The sequence below is a fragment of the Corvus moneduloides genome, chromosome 3, assembly GCF_009650955.1.
Source record: "Corvus moneduloides isolate bCorMon1 chromosome 3, bCorMon1.pri, whole genome shotgun sequence".
Classification (NCBI taxonomy): Eukaryota; Metazoa; Chordata; class Aves; order Passeriformes; family Corvidae; genus Corvus; species Corvus moneduloides.
The window spans coordinates 35,719,884-35,742,293 of record NC_045478.1 but is presented as its reverse complement, the minus strand read 5'-3'; the positions used below and the strand labels follow the sequence as shown (position 1 = coordinate 35,742,293).

Below are 22,410 nucleotides of genomic sequence, written 5' to 3'. Positions count from 1 at the left end.
CAGGGCAAAGTATCAGAAACTACTAGGAATAACTACAGATATGAAGGAGATCAAGTAGTCTGAAAACAAGGAAACTACCACAGACAAGCACAGAAGATTAGAAATTTCAAACGAAACAAAACAAACAAACCCAACAACAATAACGACAAAAAGGCACAAACCCAGAGATCAGTTCAATACTCTTTGTCATGAAAGTTGTAACACTCTCTCCTCTAAAAGCTTCTCAGATTCAACTAGCCCAAGGAAATAGTAACTTCTGACAAGTCCAAACTAGACTCAAATCTCTTTTCTATAATTCTGGACAATGAAGATGTATTTTCTTAACAACTTTTTCAATATTTGCAGATCTTAATTTGGCAGTGGGGGGAAAGTTGCCAATTATGTTCTTGAACAGCTTAGAATGTAACTGTTAGAACAAACCTGTATCAATCCCTACTTGTATTAAATGTTCAGTGGATTTTTAACTTTCTGTATAAAGGGAACCCCAGATTACACTTCCTTAAATCATGCAGTGAAGATGTATACTTTTCTTTCAGTACACTATTTTGAACTTTTCTTTCCCACTGCCTTCCTCAGAGTTAAATCTCACTGTCCCATTCTTAAACCTATCATTTCCATAACCATAGAAAAATCATTAACCTGCTGCACAGGTACCTCTTCTACATTTCCAGAGTCATCTTCAATCAAAAATGAGTAAAAACTTCCACAATAAAAAGCAGGTTTCACAGAAATATAAACACTGGCAAACATTCATTCAAGCATATAGTGATGGAAGACACATTTTAATGCCTGCACTTGAGCTTGAATGCTAGGCTTTGATGGGTGAGAAATAGCTTGTTAAGAGAGTTACTGACCTGAGTGCCCCAAGCAACCATTGTCACATCACTGCCTGTCTGCAGCACCTCGGCTTGAGACAGTGGAATGTTGTAGGGCTCTACAGGAACTTGTTCCACTGAATAAAGAGAAAACAGGCAAAAATAAGCATTAGATTCCTTTATTAGTCAGTATTATCCTATAAAAACATACACTAAAATATTTCTTTAATGTTAAAGCCATCTAAAATAACAGACCAAAATTACACTGAGTATGTTACTGGTGCCCAGCGACAGGATGACCATAAACTAAAACACAAGAAGCTTCACCTCAATATAAGGAAGAACTTCCTTACGTTGAGGGTGGCAGGCCACTGGAACAGCCTGCCCAGCGAGGTTGTGGGGTCTCCCTCTCGAGAGAAATTCAAAACCCACCTGGACACATTCCTGCATAACCTGCTCTAGGTGACCCTGCCTTGGCAGGGGAGTGGGACTGGATGATCTCCAGAGGTTTCTTCCAACCCTAACAACTGTGTGACCCTATTAGCATTAGGCCAAAATAACTGAGTATTATCATTCATTTCAAATGTTTAGCTGCAATTCAAATTATTTTTAACTACACTGTTTAAAATATGTTCAGCGTAGATTTTAATTTATGTTATATGCAACACAACAAGATGATGCATATATGCACATGCAAAAGATAGTAATAAGTTCCAGTGTACATCAAGACAAAATATCAGCATCAGATTTGGAGATGGACACTGCTACACAGTTGATAAAAAAATCTCAAGTAACCACTAATTGATTAGAATTTTTGATTATTCTAGTAATCATCAGAGGAGTCTTGAAATTATACTTTAGTATTCAGACAAGAAGGAACAGCTGTGCCAGCATCCTCCTGACGCTCCAAGTGTGATGCTCTACAGTTTTATGTTTAAATTGAGGTTAAAAGTTTTCAGAACCTACACTGGAAGTGTCAGGAAGAACTTCTGATTATAGCGTTTTTAAATAAATCTAAATATTTTTCCTTTTAAAAAATGTTATCTATTCACCAAAAACACACCACAATTCGAGAAAGTAGGCAAGAATTAGTCACCTTGTCTTGTCCTAAGACATCTAAGGTAATTCCATTCAAGGCTCACTTACTAGTTTTCAGATGGAAAAATGTTAGGTCAGTTATGCTAGTTTTGAATCAGTGCTCCCATGCACTATACATTGGTTTAATGACTAAATCAATGACAAAAGACATCCATATATCATATTTTAAAAGAAATACTGTTTTTGATCTAAAGATGAACTTGTCTATGCACCAGCAAGTCACATAATTCTTCTTAAAAGATATTCTAGTGATAGTAGGAAAAAAAAAATCTTATTCTTTCTAAATACACAGAAACAATTTATAAGGAAAACACTCTGCCTTTTTTTGTTAACTTATTTCATAGCTCATAAAATACTTATTGAGTTCCTGCTGAACAAAATTGCTTCTTGAAGTTACGATACAGAATCTCCGTGAGTGGTACCAGCGGTAAAGTGGTTTGTATTTTTCCCTCATTGTTATGGTAGATCCAAAACAAGTAGAATGACCTAGGTTTTTTCCTGGCTTACAAGTTCCAAACATAACCTCAATAAATGAAGTAGCGAGTAATTTTCAATTAAAGCAGATAATTTTTTTTTCCTTGTTGCTAACGATATATAAATACCACATATATCACAGAATCACAGAATGGCTGAGGTAGGAAGTGACCTCTGGAGATCACCTCATCCAAGCCCCCAGCTCAGAGCCGGTCATTCAAGGCCTTGTCCAGTCAAGTTCTGAGCACTTCCATGGTCAGAGATTCCACATCTCTCTTGGCAACCTATGCCTATGTTTGATCACCCTCACAGTAAAGAATGTTTTTGCCTGTGCTTAGATTAGAGATATCTCACTTCACCTGAACAGGCACAGAAGAGACATACATATTAACTAAATCATTCATTCTTCCTAAAAACATAACAACAAATTCTTTTTCAGCATAATTCAACAACACATATCCGTTTAATCAAGGAAATGTTTAAAATGTATTTTAAACACGAGGTGCTTTTAAACATAGCACAAAGTCAGATCTCTTTGCAAACAATTTTTAATGTACTAAAATATCAGTGTTTTTCTGTAATGATTTCTTTTAATAACAAGTGGCTAGAAACATATAGGGCTGGAAAGGAAAGGGAAGAAAGGCACATTCAGCCTTTGCTCACTGTACATTAGTGGCAGACCAGGTTTCTATGGATTCTGCACATTGTACAACTCTCAGGCAACAGAAAGAGATTCTGAGAGATAATGAAACCCAGAACTACACTAATTGGCATTGCATAAGTGTCTTTGTCATGAAATGGTCACCTACATGAAACCTGGAGAACAAGAAACTTAAAAAGATACCACAGGACCTTCTAGTGGAAACCCAGGGTACTGACATGAATGAGAAGGTTTTGAAAGGAGTGGGATGAGCCAGAGGAAGAACTGGAAGGTGTACATGACAGAAATAAATGCCTTTTCTCTATGCCATGGTTTTATCCACTTAGGGAAGTGAAATATAAGACACAATTACACAAATTAACTAATTACTTACTATAGCTAAACAATTCTGCAACAAAACGCCCATTAAATGAGCTCATCTATAATACCTGCCAATTTTAAATGGAAAATTCAGCTTGTCAAAATCCAATTTGGAAGGATTTTTCTCAATTGCCTTTGCAAAAACTCCTCTCCCAACTAATAAAGATGAAAAATAGCATATGAAATTATTCTGTTAATATTCTTTCATAATAATTATCTAATTCAGGATAACAGTGTTTATATACAAAGCCGACTATTTGTCTATTACTGAAGAAATAAAGTATTTTAAATCAAATGTTTCAAATACAGATTTCAAATACAGCAATTAGCAAAAAATTGTAATTATCAGTGAAAAAGGGCCATGACAAGTTAATTTTAAGAGGTTACAACATCTGCTGCATTTTCTAAAAGAGCAGTCTGAACAGCAGAAAGAAAACACATGTTTTCTCATCTTACCTGCCTTGTCTCTATAACAACCATTGATGCAAGCAGTATTTATTGCTACACCACCAGTGTCATATATAGTACAATTAAATGAAACTGAAAAGGTCAAAAAACATCAGAGTAGGTTCTCCACAAGATGTCTAAACCCAATAATGTCAAAGTGACTCATCTTCTCCTTTGATTCATAACCATTATGTGCCCTTGACACTGCACAGGCTGTTAATACTTTTTATAAATCAAAGCCTCCTTTTCCTTTTTAATTCAGATATTTTCTTAGTATCTCTGACATTTAGGGGGATGTCACTACGGCACTTGCAATAACATTATGATCTCATAAGTTAAATAGCAACAGAATTCTTCTTTGCACGTGTACTTGTATATTTAACTCTGGATTTTTACTCAGAAAGGCTTACATTTCTTTGCTCCTTCCTAATATTATTGAAGGAAAATTAACATACACTAAAATATCAGTGTCCTTCTGTAATGATTTCTTTAAATAACAAGTGGCTAGAAAAATACAGGGCTGGAAAGGAAAGGGAAAACTTCTGATAAACACTTGTATGGCTATGGGAAAGAAGACAGCATCTGCTCCTTGAAGGGTGTCTAGACAAGAATCTTTACAATGCAAAATGGGATAATAGAAAGAGGGAAAAGCCACAAAGAAGAACACACGGACACAAACGTTACCACGAAGGTTGAGGGTGGCAGTTACAAGAACCAAACATGCTCAGTCCCACTTATTGATAAGGGTATGGGAAATATGGGAGTATTCCTTCCAGTAAAATTATCTGATGGGATGATACAGAAAAAGGAGAAGCTATGACCAAAATATGGAGACACAAACCTGAAGACAAACATAACTAAGAAAAGAAACAAACCTTGTCAGGAACACTCAGGGAAGGGCGATAAGAAATGATGGGCATATCCAGGAATTTGCAACTGGTAAACACACAAACCCAAGGGCCCAGGGTGCTGGAGCAGGGTGCCTGGAATTACACCAGCTGATGAGGGCACACAAAGGTGAAGGGGGTTGGTGAGGAGCAAAGCAGGAAAGAAACAGAAAGGGTTACAATAGGAGGAGCCTATCAGGGCTGGTCAGCATGTTTGTCTGACTGAGCCTAGTGCCTCATTGTGGTATCCAGTCCCAGCTTCCTTGGAAATCCTGTCCAGTGCAAGGGCTGTGTGCTGCAAGGACTAAGTACCAGCTGCTGGTTACACAAGTATGAAAGGACAAGATACGGGGCCAGCAAGTGGAGATAAACCAGTGTGCAGACACCCTGGGCTTGTGGTGTGAACAACAGGAGCAAGCAGGGGTCTTGGAACCAGCTGCTGGTGTGGGAATAATATGTGGCCTGAACACCACCTACCAGGAGAGACTGCAGGGTCATAAAAAGCTGTTCTATGTCCAGTGGGAAACACACAGAGCTCCTAGACTGTGTGTTTCCCACTGGACAAGATCCTCCACTCAAAAGTTTTGAAAGGTAAAGAGCCATCCGGGGGGAGAATCACTGTAATTCCCACTCCACATATGTACAGCCAAGTTCGTGGTGGCACTGCCATAACAGTTCAAGGAAGTAAACAAAGATTAAGGATGAGCACTTCAAAGAGCCCAGGTACAGCAAGGAGCAGCAAGTCCTCTGCTAAACAAACTGCTAGCAAAGTGGGTGACTGGGTAGAGAAACAGGCCTGTGGGCTGAGCCACAGATGCAAAAACATTATCCTGCTTCACAGTGAGGGAAGTACAAATCTGCAATTACTAGCTACAACTATGCATGGCAAGTATACTTCTTTTCTCTTCCCATCTAGCTACTGCTTTCTGATATATGTCTTACATACATATGTATCTACAAATATATTCACATAGATAACATATATACCTATACGTGAAATCATGTATCTGTATACGGGAACTAGCTCAAATTGTTTGCACACCGAGCTAATGCAGAAAATGAAACTTACCAATTCAACTTCATTCAAAGAAAACAGTTCTCTTCTGTAACTTCTAAAATCTACTATTAACAGATACCCAGGCAAACTTTAAGATCCAGCTCTGTGGTTGTCTACACAGGAAAGACATGGAGCTAGTGGTGTGGGCCCAGAGGAGAGCCATGAAGATCATCAGAGGGGTGAAACATCTCTCCTATTACGACAGACTGAGAGAGCTGGGATTTTTCAGCCTGGAGAAGAGAAAGCCCTAGGGAGGACTTACTATGGCCTTTCAGTATTAAAAAGGGGCTTATAAGGTCAGTTTAGATTAGATATAAGAGTTTTTTACTATGATGGTGGTGAAACACTGGAACAGGTTGCCAACAAAAGCTATGGATGCTCTATCCCTGGAAACATTCAAGGTCAGGTTGGATGAGGTTCCAAACAACCTGATTTAGCTGAAGATGTCCCTGCTCATTGCAGGGGGCTTGGACCACGTGGCCTTTAAAGGTCACCTCCAACCCAAACTATTTTATGATTCTGTGATCTTAGCTTGAAGACCACTCCCTCCTTTTGGTGTTACTAGGGCTCTTGGATATTTAAGGTGTGCATTATTTTTTGAATGAACTGGAAAACATTTCCAAAAAGTTCCTGCAGATTTGTTCTTCACTTCAGAATTTGCTTTTTCTTCTTGGTTCATCACAGTGTGAATGTGGTGAACTTAAGGCAATGCTACTTAAATATCCACCTGGGATCCACAGGGATGACTAAAGCAAAGACTTAAGGCCTAATTTTACTCTTGTATCTTGTGTGGGCAAAGGCATGTTTGGGTAGCAAATATTCCTACAGGAATTAATGTTAATTAAATAGTGTGGTTAGTTTTACCCCATTTCTGAATAAGCACATAACATATTTGAATAGGAAAATCTGTGTTCATTTGGGAAGAAATTGAGCTAAACACATTATTTTTAAAAAATAGCAATCTCACACTTTCCCTGTGATAGCTACACTGAAATACTTTATGCTACAGCTCTGATTTACCTTGGAGACCAGACCTACATTTGAAAACACTTATGAAGGTTCTTCTTATTTTTGTACAGTTTCTTTACTGTTATGAAATCTATGCTTGAATGTTGCAGAACCACCCTGTCATCAAAGCAAGCAAAATAAACAAGCAAACAAAAACAACTTCCTGAACAAAAACAACCAATAAACTTGAAAGCAGTTAGTGGGCCTATATAGCTCCTTGGAGGTATGTATCAGATGCAAAATCACGAGGTTGGTTCTGCACAAAAGCTTCCACAAAAAACCAATGACCTGGCATCCTACTTAACGTTCTCAAGAAGCAACTTCAGGTTATACATTCTAAGCTAGATATATATTACCTTCCATCACTGGCATCCAACATCTAATTCCAACAATAATAGCAACACTTTGCAGCAGAAGCAATGGGCATACATTTTTGGTGGGTGCAGTGGTGTGAGTGTGGGATTTTTGTCATTATTTTAGTTTGATTTTTTGCTTGTTTTAAACAACGCATTATTAGCTTCAGGCCACCAAATAAGGACAGATACCCTGTGTTTTAAAGACCATCCAACCCACAGTTTCTTTTCAGGCATAATTTCAACTACGTTAACAACACTGAACAAAGTATCATGGAAAAATATTTCGAGATCTCATAGGAAGAAAGCAAGCTCCATTAGAGGAAAATTATAAGGCTCAGAAGTCTACATTAATTTTACAGATAGAAAAATCTTCCTTCCCATTAACATCCTTACCACCTTAATTTTTCAACTAAGTCCCTACACACCCACTGTAACATCAGTCACAAAGCTCTCTGAACAAACATGTCTACTCACATGAAGCTACAGCAAAAAAAAAAAAAAGCTATGGTAGGGGCAATATAATTTTATTGCTCAATGACTGAGGCATCATCATGGAAATAAAGAAAACTATTTTTGTCTGGAACAATGAGATCCCAAATCTTAGGTGAAGTTTTATACCATGGTAAAAAGAACAAAAAAGATAAATTAAGTAATAGAGGGAAACTGATACCATTTTGTGTTCTTGTTTTGGAAAGCATGCATGTTCCCAGCCTTCAGAAGACCCTGTACTGTTTCGAGACACTAGTGGAAAGAAACAGTAAATACAGACATAGTTCAAGCTTACTGTCTAAGTCAATTTCTGAATCTGTACGATTTTCTTTCTCCTGCTAGAATCAACACACTCACATGGGGTATTGTAAAAATTTTCTCTATGAAACACATGTCAGTCACATTTTTAAAACCCTTCTTTCCACCATTTATCTTGTTCTTTACCAGGCTTGTGTCTTATTGCTGCTGCCTCTTGATCTTATCAATCATGATGACTCTGGTCCATTTCTGAATTCACCAGGCCACTTGGTTTCTATGGCAGAATTACCAGAAACACTGACTATGGTCAGGAGAATAAGAATGAACTCTAAGAGAGATCAATTTTATAGGAGAAACTCCCAGACAACAGTAATCCTCCAATCCAAGGTGACCCAACCCCCAAAGGACAGCTTAACAGTGAAGATGACAAAGTAACAATGATACAAAGAAAGGTTTACAATGAAAATAAAAGGAACATAAAAACTATTCCATATAGTAAAACATTCCTACTTTACATTGTAGAAGTAATAAAATATCCACGTAGATAAAGGAAATTACCTGTTACAATCATTCCTGTCACATGTTGACACAAATCAGCATGTACTATAAATTTCAACCTACACAGCTAAACTGATGCTCTTAGAAATTTTAAAATAAAAAATATAAGTAAAGTCTCTGAAAATCAGCCATGAGCATACAGGAGGAAATCACAGTCTTTCAGAAATTACCAACAACAGCAACACTGTATCTGGTTACTGACCAGCACATGTATCACATTAACCATTATTTCAGCACATCTTTACTCAAGATTTTGATCACAAGCCTGATTTATGTTCACTAAATGATCCAGCAATTGCTTTGCAAGTCATTTCCTCAAGCACAAAAGCCTCCCTATATTCTCAAAAGCTGTGTGATACTGATGCGCAGCCTTTCATGCCAGTGCGAAAGCAAGTAGTTTACTAACTCTACAGTCTGTACTTGTGACTTGTAAATACTGGGGGGAAGGAGGAGGAATAAAGGCCTGTTTTAAAGACACTTCATCTTTTCTTCTTTGTTTAACAGGACTCAGACTCAAGCTCATTTTGCAAACTACTTGCTCTAAATGAATGGACAGAGCTGAATTTTATTAAGTTCTCAAAACACACTGAACTTAAGGAATGCAATACCTTATGGATACATCACACCCCACCACACTAAATATAGCTGCACTTTTAAATTTACATTGCTAATGGGACTTCTGGGTCTTTTTTGAAAATGTAAAAGCAAATAAGCAGTTTTACCAGTAAATATCCTATGTGTTCCTGAGTTATATTACCATTTTTTGTAGTTTTGATGTCTGCTTTCTAATTTTTCCCTTATTATTGTCTCTCTAGGAAGATGATAAATTTACTGACAAAATGGATGCACTGATGGAAAAGTATTCTTAAAAGGTCCAAAGCAAAATAGAAACATTTTGTCTGTCACTCAAATTCAGTCCACACAGTCAACTTATAAACTGGATTGATGGATCAAGCATAGTTCACATACATAAAGCCACAGGACAGGGAAATGCTACAGGTAAGTCGTGGCTTCAGTTCTATTTTATCAGTTGCTCATCCAATTTCTCTGCCTATCTCCACTGTTCTGTCAAGTTTCTCTATTCCAAACAAGTAGCAAGCTAATTTTTAGAACCAACTCAAGCACCATCATTGTCAATTTTCACTGTTCCCATACATTACACATAATGAGAGTTGTTAAAACTACTTTGAACCAGAAAGTTCACTATGACTAAAACAAAGTAATGGCAATCACAGTTCTTTTCAAATAAGGTTAAAATCTAAGTGGGCAGATTTTGAAGATTTTTAGAAATTAAGCATTTCAAAGAAATTTTAACTTTGGGAAAACGGTGATGGCGGGGCTCAGTTCTTCTGGAAAAATAAAAACTGATCTGGAAACTTATTTTAGTATATAAATCACCACAAGAAAGTAGTTCAAGTTCTGCCAATTTTTTATCAGAATTTGATACAGAATAATACCTCTTACTTCTACTTATTTTTTTAACCTGAGACTGTAAATGTTCACTTATCTTTGCAGTCAAACTTCAAGAATTTATTCAGTTTACACAATTCCTCTAAAAACCCAGCCCACAACAGAGCTAGAGACCAAACAAGTCAAGATTTCTACTGAAGTATTGTTTTAGCTGTGACTATCAACATATATGTACAAAAAACCCCAAACATGGTTACTTTATTGGAAAATACAACGTACAAATCTTTACCTGCAGCTCTGTAAAGTATTTTAGGTTCAAAGAATATGCATGGATTTTTGTCCTCTATGCATGACAGCAGCAATCCTTTGGCCTGCAGAGGACTCCTTGGAATAACAACCTGTAAAAATATTTTTTAAATAGTTTATTTAAAATTGCAATTCTGCTAGAAACTTCCTCAATAATACTCAACACTAAGCAATTATTTGCTTTAAATAAATCTATGTACAGATTGAGCTGTTCTTAAAAAGTGAATTAACATCAGTGCTACATTATTAAAACACACTCCAAATTTTGAATTTTACTTTGTTCATTGATGGGGCTTTAACAGTTCCCCTCTATACAGTGATTTAAATACTAAGGTACTCTGCCCAGGTAAGGTAGAACTAACATCTTAACAGTAACAGTTGAAGTAAAAGGAACAGAAAAATGTCAGTCAGATTTACAGATACATACATATAAAGTATATATAAGTCATACATACGTAAGTATATATATATATATATATATATATATGAACTTAGTAAAATTAATGTAGATGTATAACAAAAAAATTCAGCTGAGTGATCCTCATTTGCTTGGGTAAAGATTCATCAGAACAGACCTTGAAGGTATTCAGACTTAGTCCAGTAAGTTTTGAAGACTACAAAAGGAAAAAGCTATTTAAAGCTGACTTTCTTTGCTTACAGTGAAAGACTGAAATCTGTTCATTTTGGAAATAAATAACCAATAAATACCTTAAACTATTATCAAGCAAAGAAAATTAAGCAAGGCCTCCAAATGTAATCCAAATACTTGGAAGGAAACAGTATAATTCATTTGCCAACAGAAGAGTTAACTTTGGATGATCTACAAGAATTTCTATTACGAGAAGAAAGTAACCCAATTATGGCAGTTATAAAGAAAATAGAATGCAAGAGCCGAATTCCCTCAAATCAGAAGAACTGACTAATTTACATCCCAGAGACCTCAAAGAGCTGGAACACGCAGCATGAAGTCTACCAGCAAACACTTCTATAGCTGTGAAGTTAGAAGTCACTGAAAACATTAGTTCTAGGACTTGTTTGAAAAAAAAAAATCCATGTTAACTACAGCCATGGCTTCAAAATATATTTTGAGAGTAATATCATTTATTTATATAAAAGTAATATAAAAGAGTGAAAACACAACCTAAATCTCCTATTACATGAAATTAACTCGATAAGTGATTTTTCTAAACAAGGGAAAAGCAGTTTATTAATATTTCACCAAAGCATTTGGTAACAGACACATGGGAAATTACCCATGAATGTCACTAGTACAGATCCTTAGGAACGATTTTTAGGACAGATTTTATTTACCTTATTGATTTACAATATTAAGTCAGAGCATGGTAATGAAAACTATTCCAAAGTTGGGAGTCACTACCACTACAGAGGATGATACCAAAAAGACCCAGTTCATATTGAGGACATGACTGACAAAAACAAACTAAAAAACAGATACTGAAAGTCACATGTTTAAGGATTACATTTTTGTTATAAATTTAGAACTCAGCAGTAGAAATTCAGATCGGAATTTATTATCTACTCAAAGGATGACTAGCATACTATGCAGTATAGTTCTACAAAAAAACCGTAACATAACCAAGGAACTGTTAGTGCTATTGCAAAAATCACTGCTAGAAACTCAGCTGGATACTTAATTATTCTTTCAATCCTTTGAAAAGAAAACAAATTGAACAGATGTCCAAAGAGCTCCAGATATTAATATTTCTTTGATACTTTGTTTAGTCTAATGAAACAAAGACTAAAGAGAGTACAAGTGGTACTCTTAGGATACAAAGGGCATGGAGAAGGACAGATAAATATACAAGTTAGTCAGGGACAAATTTAGGCTGGAAATGAAAAAGAAAGCTTCTAAATATGAGAGCAGATATTCTTACAATGGAATGCAGAGAATCAATATTAACATCTTCCATGTATATCCTCACAATAGTGGACAAAAGCTGCAACCATCCAGTAGTTTCCTCAAACCCCAACAAGCTTTGTCTAAGTACCAATGACCACAGTTCTTCCCCTGAATAACCAAAGTTGTACAAACTCCCTTTGGCTTGGGAAATCCAAACCTTACCTGCCACTTAAGAAAAATACAAAGTAAAAAGCCAAAAACCTTTCACAAAGTTTAATAGGAGGGTTGTTTTGAAAGCCGCTCTTCCCAAACATCAAACCCTACCCTTCTCAGCTTGTAAGACATTGCCTTTCCTCCTGTAATATGGAGAAAATATACTTAAATAGATATGGGACATTTGAAAATGCACCCGAACCACAAGCTCATTTTAACTTCTTGATTTCTATGTTAAGAGCCAGGTTTAATAAAAAATACCTGCAATCTTGAAACATTATGAACTGCATTAACAAACAGCTTTGCAAAAAATGTTAAAGGAACAACACTTTTCAAAAAGCAACAATATTCAAAAGATAGAGTCTAAAACACTTCCCTGTGCACAAAAAACTAGTAGGTTGTTCCATCAGTTCCACAGAATCAATGTGCCTTTACCTTTAACTGAGATGATAGCTCTTAGTGGTAGAAACTTATTTTAGCATTTTACCCAAAGGAAAGTGAAAGAAAGTGAAAAACTAACACAAAGAGCAGCAGAAATTAGCTAGACCTGGCATCAGTATTTGAATCATCTAAATTATCTTTCGCTTTCATATGATAATAAACTACTTTAGTGTTTAAATAAGCTCCAGAAAATATTTGATTTAATAACCTGGCAAAAGATTTTGTAGATTGCTTTTGTCTATAATCAGGAAATACTTTCAAGTTCAGAAGAGAACCCCAAATACCATAAAGAATACCCAAAACCAAAAATGTACCCCATTCCTCAAAACATAATGAAATAAAATGTGAATAATACAAGGTTTTATATAAGTAAAGAGAAAAACAAGTAGGAGAAATGGCTATGGCCTCCCTGTAGATGAGTAATATCTGAAGTTTTAGGACACCAAAATCATACATAGACAACAGTTTAAACAGCAGATAAACAATGAACGCGCCTTTAGAACACTAATACTGGTTCTGCTTAAATCTTCCACATTAATCTGCCATGAGCCATTGCTCAGTGGACTGGTGCCAGCTAACAAGCTCACAGACAAAAACTTACTCAGAAAAAAAAATTGGGAGCCTGGCAAACAGTGCTATCTTAATGTGAGATTACTAGATCCTGCCCCTCCCTCTTCTCTAGGAAAGCTATCCACCTAAGCACTCAGCATCTTCATTTCAAGGGATGCCACCGTCTCAGGCAGAAAGCTTGCATAAAGTTCTCACTCAGAGAATTACCAAGCAGTTGAGGTTGGCAGGGACCTCCCAAGGGTCATCTGGGCCAATGCCCTTGACCAAGCAGAGCCATCCAGATCCAGTTGCCCGGAACCACATGCAGACAAACTCTGAATACCTCCAAGAATAGAGACTCTGCAAATTCTCTGGGCAATCTGTGCCAAGTGCTTTCTCATGTTCAGACAGAACCTCTGGTGTTTCAGTTTGTGAAATTAATTTAATTTCATATAAATTAATTCAATAATGCACTTAAGACAGATGCAGAAAGAAAAAAAACAGAAAGGAAAGTACTACCTATCAAGTGTTAGTTTTTAGGTTCCGTACTATACCGGACAAAAAACTATGTAAAATGTATGGCTGTAGTGCAAAAACAGACAAATACGAAATGCTATGTCTACTAAAGATTGCTTCAATAATGGCTATAAATTCTCAAACACTTAGCACAGTTTAAGTTTTCTAATAGTTTTTAATTAACATAGTCAGATATTTTGTTATGGGCTGACATCTACTCTTCTTCCCCTGTCTGCATCCAGACTCACTGCTAGTCAGGTCCATTACAAAACAAACTAACAAAATAATTAATCTTCATAAAGTAAGAGTTACTATACCTTTATTCCTGGACAGTGAGCAAAAAAGGCTTCTGGACTTTGAGAGTGATATAGTGCACCATGGCCCACACAGCCCCAGGGTGCTCTAATGGTGAGGTTTCCACAGTTGAACAGATCCCCAGAGCGGTAACGGTATTTTGCTGCTTCATTAACAATCTGGGAAGATTTATATACAAAAGCAACATTCAGTTCAATACCTCTAGTTACGCATCAAGACACTTCAATACATGCAATGTAAATACATCATCTGTTCCAATGCATGGGATTCAGAGGATGAAATTTAAAGCAAAGGAATACTCTAAGTCAGTGCAAAGACAAACATTTTCCAAGGCAAATAAACCAATAATTTATTGTGTTCAAGTTAGATGCCTGAGCCTCAGGGGTAGCCTTATAACCCAGTTGTTTCCTCATTCCATACTGTCAATCAGCCCAGACCAGATCTGTACTTTGTCTTGCGGACACATGGCCAGCTGCAGCTGTATGCTGGAGAAATGAGAAACTGTGTTCGGAAGACACAGGCTGTTGAATTTAAGGCTGCTGAAGCCAACACAGCCACAAAACCAAAAATTAAAACAGACATTTGCCTCAAGCCACATCTTTAATTTCCATTATTCAATAAGCCTTCAAACTGGCTTTGGTACAGTTTACTGTTTACAGTACAGTACTAGTACTGTTTGCAGTTTATGCCTGTTTACTTAAAGCATGCACAAATATTAGTAATACAGCTGTGGCTATATTTGCAAAAATTACATATTCAAACCAAGTACTAATGCTAACAGAAGAGTAATTTAAACAGTTGTAAGATTTCTTTTAACCACTCTCAAATTTATTAGTACTAACCTGATCAAATGCTGGAAAAATGTAATCTGCAAATTGAATTTCTGCAATGGCTGTAGCACCAGTAACAGCAATTCCAATACCAAAACCAACAATTCCTTGTTCACATAAAGGGGTGTTGAAAACTCTGTCTTTACCTATATAGAAAAGAAACAACACCACACAATTCCTTCAATACACCAGCTCTAAGTGGAAAATATTGTCCCAGAAATATTTTACTTCTAAACAAGTCACATGCAATTAAGCATATGGCTGTTTAGATGGGCTTTTTTAGGTGTAGAAACAATAGCCATTCATTACAGGTACAGATACTTTAACTTGTAACAATTCAGAGGAAGAAAAGGAGAAACTAAACGAAAGATAAGAACAGTTTGTAACTTACGACATTCTTAATACTTGAAGGAAAATTTGTTCTGACCTATTCACACTGAAACGTGCATACCCCTCACGCTTATATGAGAGTACACAATACTTACAAGCATTTTAAAATGTTTACAATTAAGGTAAGTGTTGTTTCTTCCTTTTTTTTTTCAGGCACTGACAAGTAACTGTCCCTACTCAAAGGCAGACAGATGTACAGGAGCACCTGTACAAAAGCACACTGCCTCTCATCCACACTCCCCATCGGCAGTGCCCATTCTTACCAGTCTTCTCTCACAAGGTAAGGCCGCATTTAAATAATTTGCTTTGTCTCCAAGGCAAGACAAAAAAATGCTGTTCCTGCTACAAACCCAAAACATTTCTTTTTATTTCTTCCCTATGGAGTGCAAAAGGTTATTTTAGTCCTGCCACATTTCTGTGCCACAGTAATTTCAGAGCCCAAATATGCATCAGTCTAATAGATGGTTGCATACAAAATTGTTCAGTTCATGAAATTAAAAACAAGGAGTGGGACATGAAACACCACTACAATATCCTCTATAACACATATTTAAAATATTTGCCAGCACTACTTTTTTGTCAAGGGAGTACAGCAGAAAAATCTCAGTCTGCTATTAAATCTTCCCTTTAGAACATTGGGAAATAGACAGTAGGTTTCTATAGGAATCCATCATGCATGAAAATGCCAAGACTTCAAATTGGATGGAAAAAATGTGCACAGTGCACACCAGTGGCTATGAAATAAATGAAACAATAACAAAATAACCATGAAATAACTAACCAAAAAAAACAGACTAAACTAGTAAGTGGGAAAGCTGTTACTAGGAGAATTTCTAATTTCAATAGCTGTAAGTTCAACTAGAAAAAGGAAAGCTAACAGAAGTTTTCAGAAAGGGATGATTAGGGAAAAACCATTGTCCAAGGGTGCATTTGCAATATACTAAAGGGAGGCATGTTTCACAGATCTTTAAGTACACATCTTTCATTCTCACACACCACTCCAGTATCTCCTTGTATCCTGTCCATATGCATGTATGTATGTATAAGTATCAGTGAATATGTTTTTGGCTCTCCCTCTGCTTTCCTTTTTTTCTTCCCCCCCACCAGGAACATTCATTTAAAGCAAGTAAAAAAAAAATGCCATCAAATGACACTGTAATGTTGGTGGTGTCAGTGAGGCTACACAAGCCAACACCAAGTCCAAAGAGCTGCCACAATTGCAGGACACAGCACAATTTCTCATACAAGACACTGGAAACAAAGAGAATGCAAGATTCTTTTTTCCCCTAGAGGGACTGTTTACTGTGTAAATTGTTCTCATTACTGAAGGAGCTGTAATCTCAGTTCCTGTATTGCATCCTCTGGTGCACTCTCTCTGCTGACAGACAACATGGCCAAAGAAAAAGGAAAATAAACTTCCTATGCAAATGTGCAGTTGCCCCAGGCCTTACCCCTACAATTGTGAAGGTGCAGAAGCCCTGCTTCAGATAAAACCATGAGAGCTGTCCCTGTACCCATACCCATCGGTAACACCATAAACACTTGGCAAACTGTTGGGGTCCCTCCCCTGCCGTGTAGCCCTGGGAGAGGGGCCCTGAGGGCACAGACACGGGGTTTCCCTGCCCCTGCTCAGCCTCGTTCCCGTTGGTTGGTTTGTGTTCCCTGCGCGGGCAGAAGGACCCTTGGTCCCGTGACTGGAACAGTTCCTCGGCAGAGCCCCGGCCATGCGGCTGGAGAAATAAACATCTCTGAAACATCTAGCAAGAATCTGTCTGTCCATATATATTTCCTTTCCACGGGACTCCTGGTTTGATATATGCGTGTTGCAGGATCCCCACTGCAACAAATGGTGGAGATTTGTGAGCAGAACGATCCCCGATCCCTAAGCGACTGATTTGTGTGAGTAAACCCTGGAAACTTTGGATTCCTCTTCTTGGTTTTGCTTTGCTATTCCATATCTAAACTATGGAGGAACGGTGGGAAGACTCTTGGCTCTCAGAGCCGCATATGGACATTTATCTTAAACTTAAAATGATTCTTGAACAACGATTTGTAAATTTTAGCTTGATTCAAGCTCAGAAAGAACTGAAACACTTCCTGGCATGGTTGTTTAAGAACTTTTTCTATGTTTCTTGGGATTTAATTCTTACCAAGGGCTTTTGGAAAACCGTTTGGACACAGTTAATACTGGAGTCAAAATATATGCCGATGGAAGAATATTTTCGTGAATATTATTTAGTTACCGAGACTGTTGAGCAATGTCAGCTGTGTCCTGGCGAAGGGAAGCCTGGCGCAGGGACCGTGCGGCCCAGGCCACGTGCACCGAGCGCTCTGCGAGCAGCAGCGAGGCAGTTCCCGCGTGCGGGCGGAGCCACGCGAGCCGCAGTGTCGGCGGCGGAGCGAGGAGCGGCGGGACCCAGCGGTGCCCGCCCGGTCCTGTGCAGCGCGTGGTGGAGCGAGCCCCGTGAACGCCCGACCGAGAGGGGCGGCGCGCGGGCAGCGGCGGGCGGCAGCGGCGGTGGAACGGAGCCGCGCCCAGCCGAGACGCGCGCTGGAGCAGGGCGCGGGGGGATCGTCGCCCGGGGGCCCGGCCGAGACGTGGATGCAGCGCCCGGCATCGGCAGCGAAGCTGCGACCAGAGGAGGCGACGCACAGAGAACTGAGCGGCGCGGCCCGGCCCGGCCCACGCAGCCCCGAACGCGACCCCGGGAAGAGCGCGCAGGCACCAGCAGCCCCGACAATTCCAACACGGGAGCGACTGAAGGAGAGAGCAAAGACGCAGCGAGACAGAAAACAGCAGCCACTCGGAAAAAGGAAAAGATCATAGTAACTAAGACCTTAGGGATAGTAAAATGGTATAATGTTAAGCAAAATTATGGTTTTATAACAAGGTGTGACAACCAGCAAGACATATTCGTGCATAGAACTGCTATTAAAAAGAATAACCCTGAAAAATGCATCCCAAGCTTGGGAGATGGAGAGGTGGTGGAATTTAAAATTATACAAGGTAGAAAAGGGTTACAAGCATCGCAGGTCACTGGGCCTGATGGTGTTCCTGTAAAAGGCAGTATATATGCAAAAAATCGTAGTCATGTTAGACAGTATCTCTATTGTAAAACCCCCCTACAGTCTCCCTTTCCTAATCCCACCTTTCCCTTTTACCCTATGTCCTATTACCCCCAGTGTATTCCCAATCCGTTTTTTCACCCATGGTTTCCCTCACAAAACCATGCTTTTGCCAATTGTTTCCCCAAAAATCCCTTTCCAATGCCGAGTGGGGGATGAAAAGGGGAAGGGAAGAAGTTAAACCCTCTCCTGCCTCAGTTTCCCCACAAAGCATGCCCGGAGAGTTCTGTCTCCCTTCTGTCAGCCCTAAGATGTTCCACAGAATCTGTTTGGACATTTAAAGACTCAGGAGGGTGGCTTGTTTTGTCTTGAAACTGTTCTTGTAATGTTTATCCAGTTGTTTTCATTCTCCTTTTATTAAAATAAAACGGGTGAGGTGTTGGGGTCCCTCCCCTGCCGTGTAGCCCTGGGAGAGGGGCCCTGAGGGCACGGACACGGGGTTTCCCTGCCCCTGCTCAGCCTCGTTCCCATTGGTTGGTTTGTGTTCCCTGCGCGGGCAGAAGGACCCTTGGTCCCGTGACTGGAACAGTTCCTGGGCAGAGCTCCGGCCATGCGGCTGGAGAAATAAACATCTCTGAAACATCTAGCAAGAATCTGTCTGTCCATATATATTTCCTTTCCACGGGACTCCTGGTTTGATATATGCGTGTTGCAGTATCCCCACTGCAACAGCAAACATCTTCTTCCCTTCTTTTTACTTATATAGCATACCATGAATTAGCCATCTTGATTTCCTTCTCTTTCACTGACACATTTAAATTTTAATTTAAAACAAATCTTATTTTAATAAACTAAAAATACATTAACATTATGAAGACATATGGTAATGTTGGTAATTTTCCTTCCTACTTTCCTGCTTCCTACAAGTCCATTGGCAGACCACTATATTTCACTTCACTTGCTTACAGGATATTTTGATGTAAGACTTACAGCTTACCTAACCTTATCCTTTATTAACAGATTTTTCAGAGTACACTGAAATAGCCTAATACATAGGTTCCATAAGTAATTTTACACCCTCACACAAAACTTGAAATGTATTTGAACAATCCTGTAAAATGAGCTTTTAACTAATAATTGATACAAATTTGAAAATTAATTCTTTAATATCAATTTAGGGTGATGAATTAATTTAGAAGCATTTTAGCTCCACCACACTAGTATGTCACTCTATAATTCAAAATATAAAATACATCCTAATAAAACTGCTGAAATACTACTGAGATGTTAAATTAGAGGCCTCATGCTGCTATCAATGGAGCATGATGGAACAAATGAAGTGAAAATCAATAAAGCGAAAGTGAAATGTAACAAGACAGCTGTAATGTGAGGAGTGTGAAGTACCTAATTTGGACTTTCAGGACTAAAGGCACAATTCTGAAGTATCATGGCTTAAAACAGAAATGAGTGAGCTAGGGAATTCAATGAATGAGATTTATTACTCAGGAATGGTTTTGACTATAGCATTAAAACAATAATACTGACCTCTTAAAAGCAAATCCTAAAGCACTTTACTATTTATTAGATTGGAAAACAACCTTGGGTACAGTATCAAGGGGTAGGGCTTTCTTTATAAAATCTAGCCCCTTATGACAAAAAGACATACACATTGTTAGGATAAAGCAAATTTATTCATTTCCCCAAACATTAAAAATTGTATGGCGTTGCTGTAACCAACTATTTTTATTGATACACTATAAAAATCATTTCTAAAACTAACACAAAATATTTAAATATAATTCATTTAAATGAATTAAGCCTACATATTTTTATCTATTTTATTTCACATTTTCTTATTTTTCACTTTTTTTTCAAAATGTGAAAAGGGAGTCCATTTTGATAAACAGCCATTCACATCACTCTCTGCAAACCAGCTGAGTCAGATTTCAGCTGAAATCTGACTCAAGCAAATAACCCAGAGATACTTTGTGTTTCCATACGTAATTTCCTTACCAACAAAGAAACATTTCCTAAAATGTGTTCTTCTCCTACAATTTGCGTCAGCCTCGCAGCTCAAAACAAATTAACACCAACTCAACGGGCTGACTTGTCAGTCCAGGTGAAAGTAGCACCTCTACATTTTCTGAAGCCAGGTGCATCAGCCTCTGCAGGAGGACATCACGCTGATGTGCTTTTCAATTAACCTGCCTGGCTTTATAAACATCCCTGGTTTCAGCCATCTGAACAGGTCAGTGCCCTTTGCCAGGTACTGAGGGAAGCAATATGGCAGACAGGGTCATGCAAAAAAAAAGGACAATTCTTCTCATCTCTCCATCCCAATAACTCAGTAGTAGGACTAGATGCATGTTAAGGAAGTGAAAACACACCCTAGAAGTCTTCCTTAATAAGGAAAATCCTATTATTAAGACTTCCTTAATAAGGAAATTATGAAGAACAAACATTAAGAAAAAAAGCAATACTCGGTTCAATTTTACTTAAACAAAAAAAAAGAGTGATCTTTGTGATTTTCAGAACCCCACAAATTACCACTGACCCTTTGTGTAAGAGACAACAGCTTTAAGGCAGTCTCACAGTCATCTTCTCGTTTGCCAGGAATAAAGAGTTTCATAGCAACCTAACAGAACATGTTTACAGACATTTGTAGTCGATTATTGTGCATTAATGTTTTGGCTGCTTCATCTTTATTTGTTCCAAGCCATCAGGAAAAAAGTATTTCAGATTTCAGTAACTGCAACAAGTCATGTTCCTATCTTAATTTAACTTCAGAAATGAGATATTCGAACAATATTAAATCTCCTATAATGTTAACACACCACCCAATGCTCCAATTCTGAGTAATTTCATATCACTCTGCTCAAGTCCACACTGAACTGTTTGGGTGGTTTAAGGAGTACTGCTGGTGATTTAGTCAAAGGAGAACAGTGCTTTGTTTTCATAATACTTCTACACCACTGGTGTTAAAAAAATGCATGTTAGGATGTCAGTACTGAACAGTATTAATCATATATGTGGACAACCTTTTATTGTCCCCATGATCCCACTGACTTCCATTTAAAACATCCATTAGAAGTCAAATAGAAAAGTCTAAGAAGCTAAATATATTAAGTGTTCAACTGCAGCAGTCAGGCTGCACATGCAGAAAAGACTGGAAAGAAAAGGAAGCCCCAGCAGATTAGCTATTTTGCTACTCACCAGGGACTTCCTGTAGAAAATTCAAATAGAAATTATTGATTTCCTATCAGTCCTGCCTTTAAAGACCTTTTTTAACCCTAGAACAGCTAGGATTTTTCATAGATGTACCTCTACATAAATCTACTAATTCTATTTCTCAACACAGTTAACATAATCTATCCAGCATTCAGGCTTTCTTGGTCCCACCATCCCTTTTAAGCCCCTTTCCACAACCAGTGACACTTGTAGTCTTCCATTTCTCTGATACTACACGAGAGGGCAAGCCAAACAGCAAGTAAATTTGGTGAATTTCTACTCAGCTGGTTTAGAGCTCTTGGGTTAACAAAATAGTTCTACTAACTTATTAATCGTCTTGTTCTACCACTTTTTTCTACTGACAACCTAGTCACAGTTCTCCAGCTTTAAAAAAATGCAACAGGCCCTGTTACTCTAAAGGGAATACCACTAAATACACATTAACTTTACAGCTGAATATAGTAATTTCAAACCTACTTGTCCAAAGCAGGGCTTCAGGTTCACTGACACAGAGATGGTTTAACTCTGTCTTGAAACCTTGCACACTAACGTGCCATGTTGTTTAAAAAGCTGCTTTTCCCAGAGTTATCCATGTTAAAATACGTTATTTCACCTACCTAACTGATGAAAAGTGATTGTATGAAATGAAAAGGATTTCATACGCCAGTAGCTTTTATCTTCTGGAGATGACTTTTACCTATTGTGCACAGAATAACAACTTACAGAAATTACCTTACTCCTCTCCTGTTCCTCCCCAGCCCTGTATCCTGCAAAAGCCAACAGAATTCGTGCATGTCCAAACATTCACAACAGGCTT

The 22,410-nt window shown here is 38.1% G+C and overlaps 1 protein-coding gene across 2 annotated transcripts in view; it reads right to left on the bottom strand.

The window, feature by feature from the left end:
• The window catches only part of BCKDHB (branched chain keto acid dehydrogenase E1 subunit beta), a 118,898-nt gene that overhangs the window by 78,568 nt on the left and 17,920 nt on the right, over positions 1–22,410 (bottom strand). For both annotated transcript variants that reach the window (XM_032104899.1, XM_032104898.1), the window contains exons 4-7: positions 14,922–15,055; positions 14,082–14,237; positions 10,168–10,276; positions 855–952 (exon numbers count right to left, since the gene is read on the bottom strand). In XM_032104899.1, the coding sequence (XP_031960790.1) occupies positions 855–952; positions 10,168–10,276; positions 14,082–14,237; positions 14,922–15,055 (497 nt within the window). The remainder of the gene's footprint in view (positions 1–854; positions 953–10,167; positions 10,277–14,081; positions 14,238–14,921; positions 15,056–22,410) is intronic.